Source organism: Plutella xylostella, chromosome 2 (genome assembly GCF_932276165.1).
Source record: "Plutella xylostella chromosome 2, ilPluXylo3.1, whole genome shotgun sequence".
NCBI classification, from domain to species: Eukaryota; Metazoa; Arthropoda; class Insecta; order Lepidoptera; family Plutellidae; genus Plutella; species Plutella xylostella.
Genome location: NC_063982.1, coordinates 78,824 through 100,549, shown reverse-complemented (window position 1 = coordinate 100,549; position 21,726 = coordinate 78,824). Strand labels below are relative to the sequence as shown.

Below are 21,726 nucleotides of genomic sequence, written 5' to 3'. Positions count from 1 at the left end.
ACATCTTTTTTGGTAATACTCGTAAGAGTAATATAAAGAGATGGCGGTACCTTCTACTAAAAGTTCAGCCATTAAGGCACTGACCGCCCCCTGCAACAGTCTCTGGAACTCTAAAACAATAACACACACTTCACAGTCACACAGAGGAACTCGTTTTGTTTTATTTTCTCTGTCTATGATGTAGGAATGTTGTCAGAATCAGAGTCATTAATCTTGGAACAAATTGTAAGGAACAAATTATTCGCTTAGTAGCGAAAGTCATACACAGATGGCGCTACTATCGTATTACCCAAACAAATTGAAAAGCAAGTAAATGATTTAACCTACGCTGTTAATCGTAAACATTACTTAAACTTGGATTATACTGTGGTCAGAGTATACCATCATGTTCGTTTCTACCAATTTAGTAGATTAGCAATGATTCAATACTGGATAGAATACTGTTTAATAAAAATCACCACGTTTAATCAATATAATAGATATATTTAAATTGTTTGTAATAAGTTTTTAGGATAAAATAAAGATTAAAAAAATATAGAAATGACTACATGGCTAGGTACCTAGGTACCTACATAATATAAGATTTATGGTAGAAATTAAATTTAATTAACAAGTAACAACTTGTCAAAATAATTTTCAAAATAAGCGTGAAATAAGCGGTTGTGATTAAATTGTTACCATCGTATTATTTTTCCATTTCGTTTTGTGCTTTTTCTGCTGCCTTCCCTGTTATTTTTCACGCTACGGTTCTGTTGAGTCGAGTATTCTGCTCCAAACCAGTGAACACAGTTGTGATGGTGATTTGAGACAGGACTCCAGTGTTTTTGAGATAGGACGTGTATTTGTTGTGTTTATAATTATGTGTAGTGAACATGTCGTACAAGAGGTGCTGTATTCCAGGCTGTTCATTTACTTACTGCAGGTTTGTTTACGACAAACTACTTGATATCAACCGCAACCACCTACTACTTAGATAATGCTTTTATCTTACAAAATCACTTATAGAATAACAGTTACTTTTTTAAACTAAAATAGTTATATAGATAGATATTCTTTATTTGTACACCATTAAAGTTAATTATTTAAAATTTACAGGTTCTGAAAATGCCCTGCATGATTTCCCGAACCCATCAAATCAAAGGATCTAGATAGATTCATGATCTGGGTTAACAGTATTGGTGGAGATATTTTAAAATTGACGAACAATTTTATATACCAGAATCGAAGAGTCTGTCGCATGCATTTTGAAGAGAAGTACCATTGTAGGTTTAATAGACTCAGCAACATAGCTGTGCCAACCATGAACATGCCTTGTAAGTATATCTTTCAGTTATTTTCGATTTCACCTAAGTGTATTTCACATCCGCACAGGGCCCGTGTGGTGGAATAGGTCTACAAACTCTTCCTTCATTGGAAAGAGACCCGTGCCCCAGCAGTGGAGATTTAATTTAATTTATTAAATTATGTGATGAATTGATGAGACTTGACTCGCAGACATCATAATATAGTTGGTTTGCAAACCACTTTTCCATAATCTGAGATTACATCAAATTAAGAAATTACACATTACATTGTTAATGCCATAGGAACAATTTTTCATTACTTGTATCTTATCTTACAGGCCTCAACGCAAATACAACAGTGGAAACACCATTGCTTCATGAACAGCATCTGCTGAATGTTCCATCTGTCTCAACAGCACAAAATTATAAGCAGCCAATATCATATTCATTTTCATCAGGGGCAACCAAGGGATCTGAACTTGCCCACCAAGTCAAAGAAAATATAAAAAATTTGAAAGAAGCTGGATTTAAGGTGGTTGCTACTCTTTGTGATCAAGGCACAAATAATCGCCAAGCCATTAAATATCTGATAGACGAGACAACAGGTGATTACTTGAGAAGAGGTGGATGCCCAAAAGATAATATTTTTGTTGTTGATGGAAATGAGATAGTCCCATTGTACGACCCCCCACATCTTTTAAAGGGGATAAGGAATAATCTCCTAACAAAAAATCTTGTTTATGAAATGGACGGACAACAAAAAATAGCCAAATGGCAGCATTTGCAGCAGCTACATGGGGAAATCCTGGCTACAAAGGTGTGAGGCTTGTACCAAAATTGACAAACAACCACATTGTTCCCCAAAAAATTGGAAAAATGAAAGTCAAATATGCAAGTCAAGTATTCAGTGCAACTGTTGCATCGAACATGGGATACCTTGCAGGTACTTATTTAATAATATCTGTTATATATTACTTAAATCAATAAGGATGCCTTTTGTTTTATAAATAAACATCAGTTGTATTGAAGATCTCATAACTGACCTTACAATAATAACTATCGTCTTTTTTTTTCAGACAAGAAAATACTCCCTGAAGAATGCAAGGAGACTGCAGATATATTATTAAAAAGACGCGTTTCGCAAAGCCGCTTTTAGGTCCAGCAACACCAACATCTCTTCACCACAAAACTTGGGACGAAGGAAGAAAAATATTAAAATCTATGAAATTTGTTACTGCTGCAGGGAAAAAGGAAGTGGTACCCACAATTAATAGTTGGTTGTGGACATTGGAAGGAATGGAGATTTTATAAAAAAAATTAAAATGGAACATAATGTAACCTCAATTTGGATGCGCCACCTGAACCAAGACCCAATTGAAATTTTTTTTGGTGCCATAAGATCCCACGGATGCCGCAACACCAACCCGACCCCGGAGCGGTTTGAGTCAGCATTTACGACCTTGTTAATCAATAGCCTGACCAGTGTCCACGTCCCGGGAGGGAATTGTGAAAAAGATTTAGGAGAAGCACTTATAAACTTGATTGATGAAGACTGCAAAGGCAATGACGTCTCATCATGTGAAGTGCTTTTGACTAATATTTTATCCATAGATGTCAATGGAATCAAAGAAGGATCCTAAAATATTGGCTCCCTTACAATATGTAAGTGGATACTTTATCAAAAAATCGAAAAAGATTTACAAAACATGTAAAACATGCCACCATCCGTTATTGGCAGGTGCAGAAACGTGTGTGTTTGTGTGTGTGTAATTTAAAACAATATATATCTACAGTGATTTGCATATTAGTAGATTTTAATAAATTATCTGATTGTGAGAATCATAAGGAGAATCTGATTCAATTCCTAATAAATGCTGTTTGTCGATTCTTTATTTACAATTATTGTAAACTAATTAATAGAATTTTATATGGAAAAAGGGATATCGACGACCTTAACGACAAATTCCAAATAATGGCAAAAACATCATTTCAAAAAGGCCTTAAAAATTATAATTGGACCCATTCATTGGTTTTTGTTGTTAAGGCCTTGTCCTTTCTCATCCCACCACTTGCGGCTACCGTCCAACGGGTCGACGAAAGTCCCACGCTACGCTTTCCTGTACGTGGACTCCACCCGTAAACTCGTGTATACTTACCCCAACGGTCACCAGCCACCTGTGTATTTATTTACTTATGTTGACGTTAACATTAAGTGGTTTATACGAGACAAACAACTTTGTAAATTTTACCAACTCATTTTTTGATCATTACACATTCTTACAGATTTTGGGGGCATGGTTGAATGATGTTACCACTTTTTCAAATGTATATAAATGACTATAATTGTATTTCTATTTAATCTGTTTAAGTAAGGAATAAGTAACGTTTTTGTTGAATCTTTGCCCTGTATAAGTATGTAAATGTTTGGTAATTAATATACTTACTTTAAAGTAATTCTACCTCAGCTACTATTAATAATAGTAAAAAAATATTTTATTGTGAAAATAAACAATACACTACAAATTCTAAGATCTTTATTATTTAAAATGTATGCATTCAGAGTTATTGTAGAAATAAACAAATAATCTGAATGCATACGTAATCCTTCCTTAGCAGTCATTCATTCATACTATTAACTACCTACTATCAATACTCTATATAACTATGTATATAGGTAGGTATGTATACGACGATTAGTTCCCATTCGTCAAATGCAGATGGCGCTACTGAACTGTGCTACCACGATTTCCTCGCAAGATGGCGCTCTATTTCTAGTATAATACAAAGTACTCTGTGGTCAGAATGTTGTGGTGTGGTATGGGTGTGGTGGTGTGGTTGATCATAGACTAGAATATTATGAGGCGTTTGTTAAAAAAAAAAAAGTTCCTTTTTGGAGAAATAGATGGCGTTGTCTGGGGTTGTACCAACTTTCAAACCCTCAGAACACACTCAGATCACAATATGTTATTCTGTGAGGCTAACGAAATGTGAAAGTGACGTAGGTAGGTAGAATTGTAGTATTATTTTCTCTACTCGTATGATGTCGATGTCACTCATAGAGAAAAAATAAACAATTGTGAAAAGAGTGGCATCTCGAGGAGTTTTTTGTCATACTCTATACGTCATACTGAACAGCGCCACGCCATCTCTTTATATTTCTCAGCCTCATTGTACATACATACAGGGTGCCCTGTTGGGACACCCTGTATATATATAGATATTGTTATCACAAGTTAATAGCCGGATCTCCACCAAACGATCCAATGCGATCCGATCGCCCGATCCAAGAAGTTTAGTATGTAAGATTTCTTGGATCGCGCGATCGGATCGCGTCGGATCGTCTGGTGGGGATCCGGCTATTAACTTCAATCTATAAAGATATAAGACATATTTGCCTTAACGTAGTTACACCACACAACAGTTATTACATTTATTAGCTAAATGTAAGTTCCATCTATTTATGTACCTACCTACATGCAACAATAAATAAAAAACAAATTATTATATAATTCTTTATTACCTCGCATATAACAATGTTTCAGTTCAGTTTTGTTCATGTCACTTGTAAAATAATATGCGAGTGGGTGTGTGTATTCCTTTTTTATTCCTTTCACCATGAAAACCACTTCATGTTTTGCTAGTTTATGTTTCCCAAGAGAAGGAAATCTTGTCACTTGTGGTGATAAAGTCATTTCGTCCAATAGTGCATCATTTATCCTCGCGAGGCAAATCTTTGACGACATTTATCAGTTTGGTACACATAGTATTTTAATCTTCAGCGGGGTTCTACCTTTTTTGGCATAAGATTTATTTGCCTAATCTCGTATTGCATAGTAACGTTTGGTCAAAGTCTCGTTACGCCGAAAATCGTATTGCATAAATCTCGTTTAGTAAAAAGTTATTTCGCATAACATTGTTTAGCCTAATAATGGTATGGCCAAATCTTGAATAGCCTAATAATGCTATGGCATAGGTTTATTAGGTTTATACAAAGTAATAATATTCGTTTGGCTTTTACTTTGACGGAGCGTCTCCCTACATAGCGCAAACTGGTGCCTTGTATTGTTTCCGCTGTTTGGAAAACGCTCCGCTCCGCTTCGCTGCGCTCCGCTTTGGTTTTGATGAACATGTGCACCTAACACGCTCCTCCTCGCTTTGCTCGTCGTCGCACCTATTTTTAGGTTTCGATCTCATGGGGTTTGTAATAATTATATTGGTCGTTAATTTTCGATTTTTTGATCATACAATATCAGAAAAATACCACAATTTGTACATTTACTACATACTTAATATATTATTTATTAAGATAACATTACGAGAAACAAGATTATACATAGGTATAGACGAACATAAATTTGAGCAAACGAAACTTAGGTGTTTAAAGATTGTGCCTAAAGAGTTTTAGACGAAACGAGCCTTATGCCACATAAGTCTTGGCAAAGTGATGGTTCGGCCAAAAAAAATTAGACCATACGAGTTATGCGAAATGAGTTTTGGTCAATAAAGATTATGCGAGATGAGCGGAACCCCTTCAGCGGATATGAAGATGTCGATCGCTTTTTGCCAGTGCCGCCATTTCAGCTCGGTTCCCGTGGAACCACATGGAACCTGGATCCATATGGAATCTGTCAGGTCACAAGAATTTCATAAAAACACTTTTGCGGATAAAGATGCTTTTTCTTAACACACCATGTTTATTTTTATTTGTAGGTATATAACATTTATAAATAACGATAAGTATACCGAGAGTATAGGCTTTTATTACAAAAATGTTATTTTCGAGACATTGTAAGACAACTGAACTGACACTGACACGCAATTTCTTCATAATAGCCATAGATCATGACAATGTTAACATTCAAATACTACTTATCTATGTGTCTTGTTATTGTTCTATGGTCTTGTTGATAACGCCATCTTACATCTTTTTTGGTAGTAAGAGTAATATAAAGAGATGGCGCTACCTTCTACTAAAAGTTCAGCCATTAAGGCACTGACCCCCCCCTGATGTCACTGTTGCTTCAGCGTTCAGTGCGATTGTGCGTACAGCCGTTCTTTTCAAGTTTTCTCAGTTTCCTTGTGTTTCTCCTGTATTAATTGAGTTGTAGTTGAGCTATCTGCTCCTCCTCCCTTGATACTGTAGAGTTAGTGCACTTGAGATAGTGATTTAATGATTTAACTTACTTACGTGAATGAAAAACACTTGGTATGAAATGATCCGAACACAACCATGAATGTTTTCGCAGTTTCCAATCAATTTTTCGCACATGTATCCGAGTCGCCTTAATCCATTGTTGCGCCTGGCTTTCATCATTTGGAAATTTATGATGTCCTTTATTTTTACAAGTTGCGACGGCACACATTCTCATCTTGTCTTGTAAGTATTTCTTTGGGATCTTATTTAGGATCATACAATAAATAAAAATACAAAATCAGTTCTCGCACGCAGCACCCGTTCAAACGGCGTGCATAGAGAAAAGAACACTACGTGACGGCGCGGGTAGAACTATTCACAGAATACTTAGCACTATCCCAAGCCACATGCAGTCTGAGCCTCGGAAGGATGGCTCGCGCTACCACCCGACATTTAATCACAACTAGTGAGTTCTTATTCTGAGTTTAGTACTCTTTGCTCTCTATGTAATTTTTGACAGTTGGTACACTGCGTTTTCACGCCATCTATCAGCTTACCCAAAAGCTCAACTGACAGCTGTCAAGGAAAACGGCTCATTGGCATAGAGAAAAGAACACTACGATTATTGGTTGATGAGCCAATATGAAATCTAAACAAACTTAACAAACAATGAGAAACCTATACAAAGCTCAACGAGCCTACCTCATCACCTCCATCAAACCCACGCTCACCAGGAGATGGAAGCCCTTGCTGGTCCTCGCGCTTATAGCGACCGCACTGGCCGTGCATCGGCTCCTCGACAGACACAGCCACCTCGACGCGCTGGAGCAGCAGCTGCTGGCGGACGAGTCTCGCGTGGACCACCAGCTCATAGGCGGCCTGGTGCGCAAGCGCTTCACCAGCAGTCTGATGAAGCGCGACGTGGCGAGGAGTTTGATCCACCAGAGCGAAATGAGTGACGTCATTCCGTTTAATAGGACTTTTACAGGTACCTAATAATAATAATAAGTAGTTATATTGTATGTGGAGATGTCTTAGACACCGCCATCCGACTGCAAACTAGGCAGAGCCTGTAATATTATGGTCATCGGACAGCTGTTATATCTACCTACACAGATACGTAGATAGATACATTATCATAACTATACTTAAGTACCTACATTATATTACCTACCAAGACCCGAGTACAAATATGACTCTGCCCCGGCCGGGGATCGAACCCGGGACCTTCGGCATAGCTGTCAGGGTCGCTAACCACTACACCATTTGGTCATCACACTACTTTCTCATGTTATGTTGCTTAATGCAGATGCATAATTATTTCAACGGGCCTTATGTAGGTATTTATACTTTAATTTACAAGTTACAATAGTAATAATGTACAACAGGTGGACTTAATGCTAAAAGCATTTTCTGCCAGTCAACCTGCAGGGGGTACAAAGATAAAAAGTACGGGTGTGCAAAAACGGAATAAAAAGATCAATATGATTGTGAAGTCAAACAATCCATGTTTTGTTAGACTAAGTTAAACTAGTACTTATACAGGATGAGTTTCATAGGTGCACATCCGAAAGCAGGTCACCGAGCTATTCGTTTCGAAAAATAATTGATATAATGACCTTGGGAATCTTGGTGTATCATGAGGTGCCTACTTACACGCGCGGCATAAATCAGGGTGTTCTTTTAGCAATCATACAAATCTGGTGCATTCTCATCAAATCATTAGAATTATCATAGTAAGTATTTCAACATTTTGCAACACCCTGTATACCTACAGGAGTTAAAGGCATCTACAATGTATGTATGCATTACCATATAAGTTTATTCTTAGTTTTGTATACTTTATACTTACTAGTTTTACTAGAACGTATGAGAGTTATTCTCGCCGTCTTCAAAAATAGGAAGTTTACCTGATATATATATTTTGTGTTAAAACAACATGTTTTACGAAGATATACATATGTACATTATACATTATATATTATCAATATGCAGTCTTGTTGTGCGAAGTATCCCTGTAATTTATGTACTGAAAACTGAAACCAAACCATACCGCGATGTACCGAGGCGCCAGCGCGCGACATCTGTGCGGGGATTACTGGAACTATTTTACACAGGTTACACAAAATGAAACACGAAAATTCGTACATAATATGTATTTAAGCTCAATGTAATCAATAATCATACTCGTAGAGTATTCAAATGCTTCATAGATGTTCCTTAATGTGCTATGTATAAGGCATTTTTATGAATTAGAACTAAATTAACGCCAAGACACAGAATAATAACTAGTCGCCACGAGTACTTTTAAGATGCTACGAGATTGCTACGACAACGGCGTAGTACGCTGCTACGAAGCTACGAATGTACGTAGCACATCGCTGAAGATTTCAGTTTAGCGACTATTTCATGTCACTAAGTACTTCACCATTTGGTCATCCTACTTTTACTGGTGTGTTGTTGATTGTTGTCAGCAACTCAGCAGGTTTTCATCATCAGGAGACTAAACTACATATTACTTTCTCATGTCTGTTGCTTGATGCAGATGCATATTTCAACGGGCCTATTATGTATTTCCCACTGGGAAACAATCCATGTTTTATTCGACTAAGTTAGTTAAGTAGGTACTTATACAGGGAGAGTTTCATAGGTGCAACTCCGAAAGCAGGTCATTCGATTTGAACAATTTTTGTTATAATGACCTTGGCAAACTTGGTGTATCATGAAATTACCTACTTCCAGCTGTAAAGATCTACAAAACACTCAGTAGGTAGGTATACATATTTACGCATCAATACTCACACACTGAGTTAATTGCTGGTAGCCGTAACTAGTTATAATACTTTTTGCTGGAAAGGCAATATCCAGTATGGAATGGATGGATGGATCGATATCGATAACTACTTTTACGTTGCAACTTTTAATCGGTTGAATTGAAACCAATTTGAGAATGGTTAAATAAAACCTTATTAAAACAATGTTAACAATTAACAAACAGACCTAGCTAGATAAAGATATTTTTGAAAAGATGGCTCAGAAGTTTCTTGCCTCCGTTCTTCTCCTTAGACAGAAAGAGCCCCCCTTATCCGAACGGAGAGTAGTTTGTAAAAATTGACGTTCATCAGAAAATTTTATATTTATACGATGAATAAAAATTATTGACTTTAACTTTGATACCTACATTATCCTTTTCTACAGGGTGTTGCAAAAAGGGTATACTAAGCCGAAACCTACATGTGCAGCATGTCATATCTAAGCCCGAAACTAAAATCAGAATTTGAAAATTCGAGAAAAAAAAAACATTTTCCATAGAAACTTTGTTGGTCACGTGACTTTTACTATGGATTTTTTTTTTTTTTAGTATTTTAAGTAATGTTTGTATTCACTGAGGAAAAAAAAACACTACGTTTTGTATTATTCTCTACAGTATATACAGGAGTTCAATGCATCTATTACCTACTGATTTTGACTTAGTTAAGTATATTCTTAATTTAATATACTTACTAGATTTACTAGAACGCATGAGAACGTTATTCTCGGCGTTCTTCAAAAAGTATCATATTTACTACAAGATCTATTTTATATTATCAAGAAAAAAACATATTTTTAAATATATGCAGTCTTGCTGTGTGATTCATCCCTGTAAGTGATGTACTGTAAGCTGAAACCAAACCATACCGCGATGTACCGAGGCGCCAGCGCGCGACATCTGTGCGGGGGTTACTGGAACTATTTCATACAGGTCAAGGGAAATTCAGGGTTTTCAGAGCATAAATAATAAACTATGGAAGAAAACCTGTTCCGGGAAAATTCGTACAGTATTCAGTTGGTATACATGGCTGTTATGTAGTAATTTTATTTACTATAACTTAATAACCAGGCAATTCGGCATGTTTATGAAATAAGCACCAAATTAGCCACGACTACTTTCAAGATGCTACGAGATTGCTACGACAACGGCGTAGTACGCTGCTACGAGGCTACGAATCTGCGTAGCACAGCTGAAGATTTCAGTTTAGCGACAATTTCATCATTTGTTTTCGTTTTATCTCCGCTATTTAAAGGACTCTACACACCAAACCCGCCGACCCGCCGACACAGCCCGGCGGCTTGGTGTCGGCGCAATGATTTCAAAAGGAAGGATACGCCCTTCAGAACATTTTACTCAAACCTTCTTCATACAAGCAAAATAACTGCCATCTGTCATAATTTGTTGGAACTATTTCAGAGCCGAGCTACTTATCCTGACGACGCAACCTTATACGTGCGTTCATATTTTACCGTCACCGGACAGTAGGTACATAATAATATGAGTGAGTTGCATGCGGACGCCCGTACAAGGTTACATCGTGCGGCCATTGTAGACTTTGGTAGTAAAATAATTATCGCTTTAAAATGTGTTTATTTATTAATTAAGGATGATACGATATTCCATATTCCTTTTTGACCTTCGTATCATAGTTTTTGTAGCCTTTCACAACAAAAATAGGCATATTTATCACAAGAAACAAAGACTATCTCTCCGTCACAGACAACTGTCGACTGAGGACCGTTGGCCCTAAAATGACTATTTTAGGGCCAACGCGCGGGTGCCATTTTCTTGAGTGGTTTGGCCTGTCCTTACGCAGTAATATATATGTCAATGTGTCGGCGACTTTGTTTCAAGAATCATGTCGGCGACTCGTACCCGCGCGTGCAAGTACTAAAAAAGTTGTACTGATTTCTTGCCGCCGACACTCACCGACACAGCCCCATGACACATGTTGGCGGGTTGGCGGGTTTGGGTCGCCGACACCAAGCCGCCGGGCTGTGTCGGCGGGTTTGGTGTGTAGACTCCTTCAGGATGACGTATCAATAACGACAAGACCCCTTAGCATGAATTTTCATCGTGAACGTGAAGTAAAATTACTCGATTTGTAGGAAAATTTTAGTTCTGCTGCCAACCGCCACTCGATGCCACTGCAACTCGATGAATTCTACTACACGTTCACGATGAAAATTTATACTACGGGCTCCGATCTATGTCGTGTCGTGTAGGTCGGTGGATACATTTTTGCCCGCTATCCTTACTTTTTCACGTATCCACAGACGTGCGCCACCCGGCCTGCCTGCCGCTCCGGTACGACGCGAGCCTGCCCTCCGCCTCCGTGGTGGTGATCTTCCACAACGAGCAGCGGTCCACGCTGCTGCGCACGGTGTGGAACGCGCTGGGGGCCTGCCGCCGCGACCAGCCCTGGCATGGGCTGGTGCGGCCGGGGAGTGGGGAGTTGGGTGAGACCTGCTCATTAGCCATCTGACATAACATTGTATGGTTCTGTGAGACGATCAAACTGTAGTTTTCTGTAGGAGGAAAGGGTATTCCGACTCCCGAGTTTTTACTGAGAGTCTAGTGAGAGTTTTGTTTGCCATTGTTTTGTAGAGGGATGGTTTCCACTGTATTTTGACGACATATTAGGAGTATTAACCTCAGTGAGTGCCGTTCTTCTCAAGTCATGAATGAACGAAATGAATTTAAGTAAGTGAACTACTTCAATAAAATATTTGTCTCCCTTTCCCTTTCCTTTGCCTTTATTTTAGTCGGGTATACTTTCCACGAATTACTTTTATTAGTAGGCTTATCCCTCCAGTCTTAAGGACTAAACTTATCACCGTCACCTGTCTCCACCCCTCGTTTCTCGCCCCACAGGCTACCCCGGCCAAGACCTGTCAGACCCGTACCTGTACGTGAAGGAGGTCCTGCTGGTGGACGACAACTCCACGCTGGCGGAGCTGGGCGCGCCGCTGCAGCGCTACGTCGACACGCGCCTGCCGCGCCGGGTCAGGCTCATCCGACTGAACCAGCGGTTTGTGGAGTTAGGCGCGAATTACACTGAAAAGGCAAAAGACGAAGGCGAGGCGCAGGCAAAATGACGTGCCTGTGCCACGCCGCTTGAGTACGAGTATATTAACAACGTGCCGCTTACCTACATTTTGAATTGAAACGTTTTGAAGCGGCAAGATGCCTGCGCCGCGCCTTCGCCTTATGCCCTTTCTGTGTAATTCGCGCCTAGAGATGTGAAGGTTGAAGTTGCTGTGGGCTAGTTTGTAGCTGCCAAAGAATCGAGTTAGTTGGGGTAGACGAGTTCTCGAGTGGAGAACACTGGAAATTGTAAATTGGGACGCCCACTGGACCTCTGACAGCTGTTGGAAGAAGGCCAATGGTAGATTTTTGTGGCCTTCTTGGGAGAGGGCTATGTTCTGCAGTAAACGACTACAAGCTGATGGCTTTTATTGAGCTTGCCACCTGCTCGTGGGCTATAAACCTAGTCCTTTTTAACTAATGTTTGTATTATTCTCTACAATATGTATATACCTACAGCCACAGGAGTTGACTAAAGGCATCTATACAATTTTGAACTACTGATTTGACTTCACTATTCACTAACTATATTCTTAATTAATTTTTATGTAAGTAGTTACAAGATTTTAATAGAACGGAAGAGAATTTTATTCTCGCTGTTCTTCAAAAAATAGACAAGTAAGTAATACTATGTCGTGTTGCTACAACATAAATTAAGGGTGATAATTAATTATTATAAATATATTATATAAATATAATATTTCAATAGCAGTCTTGATGTGCGGAATGTCCCTCTAAGTGATGTACTGAAAACTGAAACCAAACCATACCGCGATGTACCGAGGCGCCAGCGCGCGACATCTGTGCGGGAGTTACTGGAACTACCTTCACAGCTTTACAGACTAATCATGCATAATAAGAGATTTTTAAGCTAAAATAATAAGCTATGAAAGGAAAGCTGAGCACGGAAAATTTGTTCGTATTTAAAGCTGAATATGTCATCAATAATTATACTCGTAGAGAAGTCAAATGCTACCACAATATGTGCAGTAATGTACATGGCTATGTAGTATTTTTATTAATTAGTCATTATATCTATAACTTTTAAACGAGGCATTAGGCATGTTTATGAAATAAGTTCTAAATATTAACGCCACGAGTACTTACAAGAGGCTACGAGATTGCTACGACAACGGCGTAGTACGCTGCTACGATGCTACGAATCTACGTAGCACATCGCTGAATATTTCAGACTTCGTTTTCGTTTTATCTCCGCTACATTAACAATTAACTGCCAGTTTCTATAACTCTATCTATAGTGCCACAAACTTATCTGTTCCGGTGACAGCTCAAGTAATTGTGTAATATTTCTTCATTCTATAAGATTTTAAGTTTGCCAGTAGTTGTAATTCGCTCTTGTGGTTTCAATAAACCCATCTAATCTATAACAATATATAATTAATTAGTAAATAATGAGATATGGATCAATTTAGTTCGCTCTCACCGGAACAGATAAGTTTGTCGCACTGTATCTACGAGTATAACTGGTAGTTACTTTCATACGATTTTGACATAATCAAAAGTAACAATCTGTCAAAATCGTATCTTATAGAATGAAGAAATATTACACATTTACTTGAGCTGTCACCGGAACAGATAAGTTTGTGGCACTATATATAGATAGAGTTATAGAAACTGGCAGTTAAAGGATGACGGGCGGGATGTACCCACCGACCAATAACCTTTTCTCTTCTCCTTCCTTTAACCACCCTTTTAAATATGATACCCACTCCCTATCCATCCTCCTTCTCCCACTCCAGCATGGGTCTAACCATAAACATGGCGCACTCGGTAGACGCTGCCGCAGCCACAGGATCGGTACTAGTTTGACCACCGGCGTGGTACGTGGTACTAGTGTGACCATGTCCTTTGCTCCCCAGCATGGGTCTAACCACGACGCACGCAGTAATCGCCTCCGAAGCCACTGCCTCGCTGCTAGAGTAACCATTCTGCTTCCCCAGCATGGGTCTCACGACGGCGACGGCTCGCTCAGTCGACGCAGCAGAAGCTCTAACTACCTGCTAGTTATGACCACATTCTCTGCTCCCCCAGCATGGGCCTGGCGACAGCGCGCTCTGTAGGCGCAGCACAGGCCACGGGCTCGGTCCTGGTGTTTCTGGACGCGCACTGCGAGGGGCAGCGCGACTGGCTGCGGCCGCTGCTGCAGCTCGTGAAGGATGATAGAACAGCGGTCGCCGTGCCCAAGATAGACACGCTGGACTGGGACCTGAACTACTCTATTGGGGATGGTGATCAGGTAAGGCACGTTTAAGGTTTCATCCGCACAGGCAGGAGGTTTGTTTGCGACTAGCTAGATGCGGCCGTTCACGAAGATTCTAGAACGTTGGTTTTACTGAGCTACTCGCTTGGTGACTGGCTAGGCGCTAAGTAAAACCTCCTGCCTGTGCGTAGGAAGCCTTCAGGGACTTTAAATTGAGAGCATTTGGTTATTTTTATTTTGGATTGACTTAACAATGATACTATTTGTGGGTTAGTTGAGTAAATTGACCTCATTTTTCATTTGCAGCTTGGTGGTTTCGACTTTGAAGGCAACTTTATATGGTTTCTGCCTGTTGGAAACATGCGCCGTGAAAACAGAGATGAAATGCCAAAAAGGTATTGACTTTCATTATCCAGACACAGGCTACTGCTACCACAGCTGCTACTTACCTATACCTATACTTGCTCAAGCAGTATTAATTAATACTTAAGTACTTACTTTTTACAATATACTCATTTCATTACAATTTTATTGTGCTTTAGGACTCCGGTGATGGCTGGAGGCTTATTCGCGATGGATCGCTCGTACTTCTTCGAGCTCGGCGACTACGACGACCAGTTCAAGGACTGGGGGGGAGAGAACCTTGAGATGTCTTTCAGGATTTGGATGTGTTAGTTTTATAGACGTTTTTATATCTCAATAACTAACTTCCTGCCATCCTGGTCGCTTAAAATTTGGCAGTCCGAGCTTCTTGGGATCCTCTAGCGTAGGCGGCATACATTTAAAACGATAGCAAATGTATAAAAAATAATTCATTAGCATAACCCAAGCCGTCATAGCGATGATAGGAAAATTAATCAATTACCTAGCATAACCCTAGCTGTCATCCTTTGTCATCATCACAACCCATCACAGCCCCACTGCTGGAACACGGGTCTTTTCCAACGAAGGAAGGGTTTTAGTTCTCGTTTCTTTAATGTTGGAAATGGACATAACTTGCGGTTACTTCCAGGTGGCGGTTCGATCCACATGCTGCCGTGCTCGCGCGTGGGCCACGTGTACCGTAACCTGCGCCTGGAGCGGCGCGTGCCGTGGTTGAACCAGCACCTACTCAACACCGCTCGGCTGGCCGAGGTCTGGATGGACCACCACAGGGAGATGTTTTACTTGTATCATCCGGAGTATCGGGTTCGTTTATTTTGACGATGTTATGGTTACTCCAGTATTGTTGTATTGCCGATAAAGTCTTAGCGTTTCTATATAATGCTATAGATACGGAAAGCTATGGATCGCTTTGAGTGGCGTGCTTTGAATGAGGCCTATAGTTGAACACAAAAGAGTAGAGATTAATGTTTTTGGAACTAAACACATTTAAACCTGGCAATAAAAAAAAACTTGTGATTTGTGGTCTGTTTCTATGGTTTAAATGTCAAACTCGCCCTGTTCCTGTATAAACAAATCGAATTTTGCTTAATTTTGGAGTTTTGTGGATTGTTGAGTTTGTTCACGAAGCGAAAATGAATAAAACCATTCGCAGCGAAGCTAGACAGATGATTTACAGCGTTTACCTACGATGTTTGGCGGAGAATGAGGCTGGAGAAGTATTAGTCAATATATACGATGTTTATGAAAGAGCAGCGTTTTATACTGGTAAGTAGGTACTTAATTTCTAACCATTAACATACATTGCTTATATTTCTTGTAAAAAAGTACTATTTTGATGTAATAGAATGCCTTTCAATGTGTATTTGTTATTCTTATAGAGGTTAGAAAATACTAGTGTCAAACGTTACATGACATCAGGGTCTGGATGCTAATAATGTTGTTAAAACATCAGGTCTAGATACTTTTTTACTAACCCCCGACTCAAAAAGGGTATCGATAAGTTTTACAGCTGTAGGTGTCTATGTGTGTCGGTCTCTCCGTGTTAGAGTACCTATTGTAAAAATATGTGTAAGAATAACCGTAAGAGTCGGTATAAATTCCCCAGACATAATAATTTGCAAGTCACTGCTTTTCTGACCAATTAAATAATTTGTTGCAGGAAAATCGGTAAACACAATTTTAGAAGAATTGCCGGGGCACATTTGAACTTTTTCCTGACCAAGAAAAAATTGTAATAAAATATCGATGTGTGATACTATCACTTTTCTCCTATAGTAATTACATAATGGGATAACCAACACGTGTTTCAGTGCAAAAAAACATTATGAAATACACAATGAAATAAAAGTTACAGTTTATTTGATTTAATGAAATTCATTCAAGACTGCCCCCCTCTCCCCTACTAATTTCTTCTCTTAACATAAACCTCCCCAAAAAGTGGCATTTTATAATTAGTAAATACCTATTTGAAACATTTCTCGTTTTGATTTTTTCTGCTAAAGTATCGTGATACTTTTGTCCGTTTTCTATACTATAATAGTGTGGCCACTTTCTTAGATTGCCACGCCCTCAATTATTCTCAACTCTTTTATGTTCAGCTATACGTCCAGCAGGCGACGATAGGAAGAAGAATAATGTGTCCAGTAATTTCAGAACAACCCAATAATCGGTGACATCTCGTCACGCAAGCGTCTCCGGGAGAGACTCCAGTGCAAGAGCTTCCAGTGGTACATGGACCATGTGTACGAGGACCGGTTCATGCCCATGAAGGATGTCATCGCTTGGGGCAGGTAGGTAATAAATAAATAGAAGTGAACCCACAGTGCATTGTACTCGATTCAAAAACTATACGGCTCGCAACCTATGACGTGAAATCATATTGTAGTTACTGGGAAAAAACGGATGGCTCGCTTATTAAATGAGTCTCTGTATACCCCTTCGGGGGTTACAGTCATGAGCATATTTGTGTTTGTATAATCCTCCACCTTCCTCCCCCAGGCTCCGCAACAATGCAAGCGGCACCTGTGTAGAAGTGAGCGAGTTCAATGCGCGCATCCCCTCCACCTCCCTGCAAGCCTGCGCCACGCCGCTGCGGGGGCTGCAGGCCTGGTCGCTCACCGCCGCCGGCACCTTGAGGAACGAGAGGAGGTGTCTCACAACGGTGCAGGAGGTGTGAGTGATATGTTTGGTCTTGGGATCCAGTTGTGTCACTACACAAAATCACACTTGATACATATCTGCAACCAGTCTTCCAAACTTAAAGATTATGGCAAAGACCTTCGAGTCTTGAGGAGGTACATCTCCTGCAGTGGATTTTTACCGGCTTTATTTGTAGTTATTAGGCTTAGTGTAAACTTCCATAACTTTATCTGTTGTAGATCTAAGACACTGCTTCACATAGTAAAGGCGGTTGCATGCTACGAAGATGAGGCAGATGTTAACCAGGTAAGTTAAAGTGTACCATAAACTTTTATGCGTAAGAGCTTTTGGACGCAATTTACATAAATTAAATAGTGCACGACGTCCTCCGGCTAGGTGGGGTGCCAACTTGCAAAGGGTGGCTGGTACTTGATAGAGATTAGATGCTGAAAGCTTTATATCACAACCAGTAGCGTACTAAGGGAGATACCGACGTCCAGCACGTGTAAACTGCTTTAGAAGAAGACATAATATAAGGGTGAACGCCTACTTTCGGCATCGGCAGGCATCAGGAAATATCATTAACTTCATGGAAATAAAGTTGATTTTTCTATGATAATATATGGACACTAACAAAAATACCGCTTCAGCATGAATCATGGAAATTTCTACTTTATTACCCGATGTTAATGTATAATGCTATTTATCATCAACGATCCTGATGCCTGCCGATGCCGATAATGGGCGCCGACCCTGTATTTAACTTCACCTTCACTTAATCTTTCTCTCCCAGTTCTGGCGCTACGAGCGCGGGCGGCTCATCCACGAGTACCTGCACATGTGTCTCCTGGCGGTGCAGTACGAGGACCACCAGCTGGCCGTGGCGCCGTGCGATGACGCCCCGGACATGAGCTGGAGCTTCGACTTCACGGGGAACCGCACGCTTGAGAGTTAGTTGTTGGTCTTCTGCTTCTTCTTGTGCTGGCTCCTAACGCAAGTATTCAGTTTTATGTCTTGGAAAGCTTTGTAGAAAAACAAATTTAATACTGGAATGCTTCCATTGCTCTGAATCGACGATTTTAAATCCAGAGGACCGGTAGAGAGTGGTAGGATGAGGAAGGTTGAGGACCGGGTGATGTTGTTCTCCTTGGGAGAGGCCTGTGTCTAGCACCAACTGTCATCGGTTCTTGGAAATATGCCAGACAGTTTCTTCTCCGCCCACGGCTACTGATTTTAGGAACTTGATCGGTAGCCAAAATCTCTTGCAATCCTAATGCAATCCTTGTTGGTACCCCATACCAATAATATTCATACAACAGATTAAGCCCTCCTGCCCGCTGTAGCGACGACCTTGGGCGAGTAGCCGGTAGTGGCCGGACGAGTAAGGCCGAGGACCGAGTGTTGTGGCGCTCCTTGGGAGAGGCCTATGTCCAGCAGTGGATGATTATTGGCTGATGACGATGATGATGATGATTAATGATGGAACTTGAGAATAGATTTATAATTGATAGTAGATTACGATTTCTTTTCAGGCGATTTGTTCGAGACACAGGACCAGCTGAGGAGCTTGCAGAGTATTAGATGATGATCGGTGTACTTATATGAAATGTGTTGTAGTACCTAACTTTCACGTCTTGCTGGTCCTATACATTATTTAATTCTTTATAGGTAATTATTTTATGACATGAAGATATCTGTAAATTTTTATAAGTACTTAGGCAGCGTTCCCACTACGCCGGACCGGCAGATCTGCCGCGCCGGTAAATCTGCCGGAAGAGCTAGTGGCTGTACAATTTATATGAAGCTATTCACATTATCCCGGGTCCGGCATTTTTGCCGAGCCCGGCATTTCTACCGAACATTTTGTCACTACGAATTGCCGGTAGAACGACCGGGCCCGGAGTAATGTGAACGAGTTTGTGCCGGTATCTGTCCCCCGCTCGCCCCGCTCGTGCTCCCCTCGCCCCTGGATGTAAAATGAACAGAATGGAAAATCTTTCCCGTAAAATAGGGTGTACAGTTCTCCCATATTAATAATGCGCATGCAAATCTTCGCAAACTGTCGTATTCCCGGAAACACCCGAATCAGTGCCTTAAACAAAGCACTTGCATTTTGATCCTTGTTCGAAAGAAATAGTAGTCAATATCATGTGACAAATAATCGAAAACAATTTGGGCGGTCGGTGGCTGTCACCGATCAGTCAAGGGTCTCAAGGTCAAGATCAATATTACTTTTGTGGAATTATAAAGAGCTGCAATTACACATCGTTCTTGTTATTTTTTTCAAATGTTAATTTAATTTCAACTTTAATTATTTTTGACGATGCCATATTATGAGGCACATTTAAGAATAAAATATGCGTCACATTGATAGACTTCACTTTGCCAATAAAGCCACACCCAAAAGACCAAGTTTGTAATTGTAATATTATTGTGAATGATCAGCGCTGTAGATACTTTTGAACTGAGATTTTAATGTAAACATTTTTATTAATGTGAAATAATCAGTGCTGTAAATACTTTTGAGCTGAGATTTCAATTTTTTTATATAAACCTGTGTTTGAAATCCATTTCTCCTTATAATATAAACCTTGTGTTATTCAAACCTTCTTTCATCCATCTTTACATCAGCTTCAGTAAGACACTTGAAAAGTACCTACTGTAACATTTTCGAAGTAAATTTTAATATTATGGAATATTATGAATTATTGAATCAAATTTCGTTACTGATAAATCAATTATCTCTTTTAGCACCAATTACATAATTCTACTAAAATTTCATGAAGAAAATGCACTTAACCACTCTAAATACATAATAGTTTTCTAACGCTCGGGAATACGACCGTTGCCGAACCATGACGAAGATTTCTATGTGCATTATCATTGAAGATCCCAAAAAACGCCAAACCGTTGTCCAGTGCACTCGCTGCCAACAATACGGTCACACAAAAAACAATTGCACCAGACCCTTCCGGTGTGTGAAATGTGCCCTTCCACACAAAACAAGCGACTGTCCTAAGAAGGATCGTAACAGCCCTGCTAAATGCGCCCTTTGTCTTGGCAGTCATCCAGCCAACTACAAAGGCTGCAATGTGTACCAGGAAATAAAGAAACGCAAACTAGAGAAAACTAGAAATCCATTTGTTGCTAAAGCCAATAACAATAAAACTGAAACTCAGAATAATGAAACTAAGGAAAAAGCTACAGCTGGTCCAAGGACTTTCAGTAGACAATCCAGCACAGAAAAGCCACTATCTTATGCAGATATGCTGAAAAACCAGCCCCATGCCAACCCTCAACACCCCTCAATTGAACAGCTCCTTTACAAACAATCTGAAAAAATTGACTTACTCCTTCAACAAATAAGTTCCCTCATGGGGCTCATAGTATCTCTTGTTGACAAAATCTCAAAGTGACTGGTTTAAAGATTGCTACCTGGAACATAAATGGACTACCTCCAAACAAACACGAGCTGTCCCTTCTAATAGAATGTCACAAGCTAGATGTTATTTTAATATCGGAAACACACTTTACAGAAAGGAGTCACGTTACCATTCCAGGCTTCGCAATCTACTCTACAAACCACCCGGACGGGACCGCCCATGGTGGAACCGCAATATTAATCAAAACCTGCATAAAACATCATGAAGAACATGCATTCAGGACTGATCATATTCAAGCTACCACAGTAACTGTCGAGAGTAAGGACGGCAGCTTTTCCATCTCATCGGTATACTGCCCACCCAAACACAAAATCAAAGATCATCAATTCAGTCAATACTTCTCTTCCCTGGGCAATCGCTTCTTGGTGGGTGGCGATTGGAATGCCAAACATACCGACTGGGGCTCACGTCTTGTCACTACGAGAGGCCGAGAACTAAAGAAGTCCATAGAAGAAAACCATCTTCTTCCAATGTCTACTGGCGAACCAACACACTGGCCGACTGATCGCAACAAACAACCTGACCTAATAGACTTCTTCGTGATAAAAGGTATTTCACAATATTACTTTGATATTAAATCGTGCCTAGACAGCTCTTCCGGTCACACTCCAGTCATAGTAACCATGAGCTCTACCTTAATCAATTGTGAAGACTCACACTATTTGCATAATCATAAGACCGACTGGGACGCATTTCGTGAATACATAGACAAAAATATCGAG

The 21,726-nt window shown here is 40.0% G+C and overlaps 1 protein-coding gene across 1 annotated transcript; it reads left to right on the top strand.

Moving 5' to 3' along the window:
- Window positions 1-7,032: 7,032 nt before the first annotated feature.
- LOC125488583 (polypeptide N-acetylgalactosaminyltransferase 1-like) lies at window positions 7,033-19,272 on the top strand. Its single transcript, XM_048621534.1, has 12 exons — window positions 7,033-7,405; window positions 11,506-11,688; window positions 12,104-12,260; window positions 14,369-14,573; window positions 14,844-14,932; window positions 15,080-15,207; window positions 15,550-15,725; window positions 17,076-17,212; window positions 17,421-17,594; window positions 17,801-17,867; window positions 18,355-18,511; window positions 19,076-19,272. Exons 1-12 carry the CDS (start codon window positions 7,087-7,089, stop codon window positions 19,144-19,146), a joined length of 1,863 nt encoding a protein of 620 aa, XP_048477491.1. The 5' UTR covers window positions 7,033-7,086; the 3' UTR covers window positions 19,147-19,272.
- The last annotated feature ends 2,454 nt before the right edge of the window (window positions 19,273-21,726 follow it).

Excerpts from the sequence above, each read along its gene's own strand:
- LOC125488583 (XM_048621534.1), top strand. The coding sequence starts at position 7,087 with ATGAGAAACCTATACAAAGCTCAACGAGCCTACCTCATCACCTCCATC. Across the intron at positions 12,261-14,368 it reads CTCATCCGACTGAACCAGCG|CATGGGCCTGGCGACAGCGC; the intron begins GTTTGTGGAGTT and ends CTGCTCCCCCAG. Across the intron at positions 17,868-18,354 it reads ATGAGGCAGATGTTAACCAG|TTCTGGCGCTACGAGCGCGG; the intron begins GTAAGTTAAAGT and ends TTTCTCTCCCAG.